This window comes from Halyomorpha halys, unplaced genomic scaffold, assembly GCF_000696795.3.
Source record: "Halyomorpha halys isolate HHAL.00 unplaced genomic scaffold, Hhal_1.1 Scaffold744.1, whole genome shotgun sequence".
Lineage (NCBI taxonomy): Eukaryota > Metazoa > Arthropoda > Insecta > Hemiptera > Pentatomidae > Halyomorpha > Halyomorpha halys.
The window spans coordinates 112,092-116,652 of NW_027105596.1; the positions used below are offsets into that span (position 1 = coordinate 112,092).

The following is a 4,561-nucleotide window of genomic DNA, read 5'->3' on the forward strand; positions in this document are numbered from 1 at the left end:
GAAGATCATTGATATAAATGGAGAAAAGGGTTGGTGAAAGTGAGGATCCCTGAGGAACACCTTGTGACAGAAGCAGGGGAGAGGAAAGAGGTTTGTTCGGAATGACGACTGTTTGGGAACGATGGGACAGGAAGGAGAGGAACCACTTTAGGATACTATTTGACATGGAAAGGTTTTGAAGTTTATTAAGGAGGATCTTATGGCTAACTGTGTCAAATGCCTTAGAAAAATCAAAAAGAACTAAAATTGTTATTTGATGATTGTCTATAACAGATTGGAGGTCTTGGGAAATTTTCAATAAAGCGGATTGTGTGGAATGTTGGGAGCGAAAACCGGATAATAACACCATAAAACTTGGTAAACCATATCCTGCATTCGGACAAACATAGGGCAGTGGTGAACAAATTCGCCACAGTTGTCCTTATGAGGATGAGGGTGGAAAAGAGGTCTAGAAGAGGTGGCTTGCCCTAAAATCCACACGGATAGATACAGGCTACTACTATCCTATACTATCCATGTCTTTCGAAGATTCTACCCTATCCTAAAAAGGAAAAAAAAAAAATCACAGACAAACACACCATTTAGCAAGAAATGATTATTTGGACACAGGGGATCCCAAAAAATTTATCTTCATTGAAAACTCAGATTCTAAATTTTTCATGATCGCAATACTTCTTCTTACTATACAGGGAGTGTTTAAGAGTTGTTTCCACACTTAAAATATGAATTAAGAACTTCGAAACAAGAAAACAAATTCCTATAAAGGTATATTCGTTAACCCTGTGTCTAAGAGATATTCTTGTGTAAATATTTTCATTGTTATGAATTATTTAGGTTATAATAAATAAATTAATATGTATCCCAACTACTTTAGCTAATGAAATATAAACATTCATATTAAATGTTGTTCCAGGTTCTCCTTTCTCACCGCTGACGGCAGATACGTCCTGAAGCTACCTAGATGGGATTTAAGGGAGCCCGATGCCAATCGTTCAATAGCCCTGCATAGGCTCTATTCCATGGAAAGAAAGTTCAGATGAGACTGGGGCTTCAAGCTCAGTATGCCCAATTCATGGCAGAATATGAGAAACTTGGTCACATGTCCATGGCGAGCACCCCTGCTAAGTATGTAATATCTCACCATGATGTCTGGCAAGTCAAGCCACAGGAGACCAAGTTGCGTGTGGTGTTCGACGCTTCAAATGGTACAGGAGCAATGAGCCTCAACATTTTCATGTTTGGCCCCAAGCTTCAACAAGACCTTGAGAACATCTTGATTCGATACAGATTCTTTCCCAGCGCATTGACAAGGGACTTAGTCAAGACGTACCATCAGATCCTGGTGCAACCCAAAGACCGGGAAGTTACAACACATATTTTGATGACCCAAACCATCCGAGCCTGTTGTCGAATATGAAATGACTTACGGCATCCCCACATATAGAAAAAGTATTTCATATTTAGTAGTACAATTTAATAGGATGTTTTATTTTTTACACATTAAAGTTTATTGGTTCATTTTTTGTTTCCTACTGGCCTTATTTTGTATTTTATAATATTTTGTATCTTAATTATTCCATCTTATGAACTTATTCATATATCCTACTGTCTATTCTGATACTGGAACAAGATTAAGATTGTTTTTCCCTTCTTCAAGCAGACTACACCTTCTCCGTCTCTTAGCACTCTTCTAATTTGTAAATCTGGCTGAGCCGTATTTAGGTGGGTGGTATGTCAGATTTACAAATCTGATTTTGTAAATTTATTGTTATATTTTGGTGCTTCCTATAAGTGAAATCAAGACCGTGTGAATCATATTTGCCTCTTCAAGCTTACCATATAATAATTTGTAACTGTTTAAGTTCATTCAAAATTTAATGATTTCCCTTTGAGTTCAAATATTCATTTTATAGTTTATATAGGTTTTATTTTATATTAATCAATAAATAATACACTATTATTTTTTTTTTTTTAACTAAAAGGTAATTCATACTATTTTCTTCCCTTATCTTGCATGCTTTACTTTATCTACTAACATAAAAGTCTATCAATTCAAATCATCACTTTAGCCAACAACCTAACTACAATAAAGTAAAATAAATTTAATTAACTTTTTTTTTTGGTGTTTAGAGGACACTATAGAGGAGGAATCACAGATATAAATGGGTAAGGAATTCCAAAAGAAGATAGCATAGATAATGGAGGATTTGCTAAATCAATTGGAATACAAGTTGGTAGGCTGGGATATGATATTTAAAGAATGCATATAGAAACATAGGATGAGCAAATTAAGAATATAGAGGCTTTTTGGTTTTAAGAATACCTAGGAAGTATTGTCTTCAGAAAACAAGGTTTAATGTTTAAGAAGCTAAATAGGGACTATCAAAATCTATAATATGACCATCTAAGTAGGAGTTTTATTATTTTTTAAGCATATTCCAAACAAATAGAATAAAAATTAAAAATAATAAAAGATATTTTTAATAAACAATTCATTTAGTAATTGGGGAAAATATAAAATCACAGTGTACCTACTAAAACATTTTTATAGAATTCTTCAACTATTGCTAGTCAGTTAATGAAATACTTACAATAGGACATATATACACATACTAAAAAAATATTTATTAAGGTAATAAACGACAATGATTATTTTATATTGTAGTTAATAATAAAGGAATACAGTTCTAAGTCCTCATATGTACTAATACAATTAATGCTGTTATGTGTTTGATGTATTTATACATACAATTCTCAAAACTTCTGTTTTGTTTTGTTTTTTGGAGAAAAATACATGTCTTTTCCACATTCAAAAAGTTTTTTAACTTTTTCAATAATTCCAGTTACAGTAGACACCCTTCAATAAAATATAAATAATTTAGTTTAACTTACAAGAGTTGGAATAGTTTGAATCCAGAGTCTTCTAGGCGTCATCAAATGACCAGTACAAGGAATTTTTCTTCTTAAGACCTTAGAAACTGAAAATATAAAGAAAAAAATTTATTGAGAGTGAACTAAAGAAAATATATATGAACTTGAAATTAACTTTACATTGCAGATCAGAGAAAGGTGCCATAATAACGTAAAATAACATATATTGTAGTGATATTTTACATATCTTATTATATAAAATCAAAACATATTAACTGTAACCAAGAATCGGACAGAGACATATGAAAAATATTAAAAAGATTAATTAATATTAATAATGTGAAGAAAATATTGTTATTTTAATGGTATAAGAAAATGTATACATTTTGTATGTAAAAAGTCAATTTATTTAATAAATCTAAATTACGAATTATTTACTATTAATAAATAATTCTTTTGAAATAAAAGATTATTAGAAATTTTAATTGGCATTATAATACACTTTGTCGATAAATAACATTTATTTGTGTCATATATATCATTTATCATTTTTAAGTATAATAATTATTCATAGTTTTGGATTGTAAATTAAAATATTTTGAATATTTGAACATAAAAATAATTTTTGTTAAGAGGCTGGAACAATTGAGTCTCAATCAAAAAGATACCAATCACCGTACAATGGCAATTGATGATATATTACAGCAGTGAAAACTTATAAACCATGTTATTTTATGTGTACAAATTAGATTAAGTTTTTAAAGGCTAAAAAATAATAATCATTTATGAAAATAGACAGCAAGTGATGATTAAAAAAAAAAATTTCAATTGTTCTATATCATTAGCCGGTGCCACACACTAATCAAGTGGACCTAACAGTTCTTTCTCAGAAGCCACCAAGGCAAGATGTGTGCAGGTCATGGTCAGAAAAAGTTAATTTATCTTAAATATGACGGTTCCTTCTCAGAATTCACTCAATAATTCAAGACGTATGTTAAATCTTGAGAGAAAATTAATTTTGATTCTAATCTCTCTGCAAGTATTATTTAATAATTATAAAACTCACCAATTGGCAAATGTGATAATTTAAATAATATAAATAGACGGTGAATTTTTATAGTGATCATGATCAATTAAATGTTTAAAAATAACTTAAAAACTATTTCAAGTGAAGCTATGAAGTAGAACTAAATTATGTAGACTTATTAAAAGAAGTCATCTCAAACAGCAGTGAACTTGAATCAAGATTAACCCCAAGGATTTAATGAAAATTTTATTTAATGTAATTTAATATTTAAATTTATAATTGTTTATATAAGAAATTACACCTCTTAAATAAATAACCAATTCCTTCTCCTATACTCAAATATTCCGAACATTTTCTGATAATAATTTTAATCATTTTATTTTCAATTTAATTTTGCAATAAATGCAGTGTAACCATACTAACAAGGCAACAACGCTCACAACCATACTAACAACATAACAACACACACCCATACTAACAACATAACACTCAGTAATATAATTTTTAATAAAATTAAACATTACTATATATATATATATATATAGTATATATAAGGAATAGGTGTTCTTTAAAGGAGAGAATGGATGAGGACTAGCGAATGGAGATGGGAAGAGAATTCCAGAGGGAGGTGGCACGTATGACGAAGGATTTGCTAAAGGAGGT

The 4,561-nt window shown here is 30.1% G+C and overlaps 1 protein-coding gene across 4 annotated transcripts in view; it reads right to left on the bottom strand.

The window, feature by feature from the left end:
- wwk (white walker) overlaps positions 1-4,561 on the bottom strand; it is a 71,149-nt gene that overhangs the window by 62,753 nt on the left and 3,835 nt on the right. For all 4 annotated transcript variants that reach the window (XM_067052350.1, XM_014428706.3, XM_014428709.3 and 1 more), the window contains exon 3: positions 2,893-2,978. In XM_067052350.1, coding sequence (XP_066908451.1) covers positions 2,893-2,978 — 86 coding nt within the window. The remainder of the gene's footprint in view (positions 1-2,892; positions 2,979-4,561) is intronic.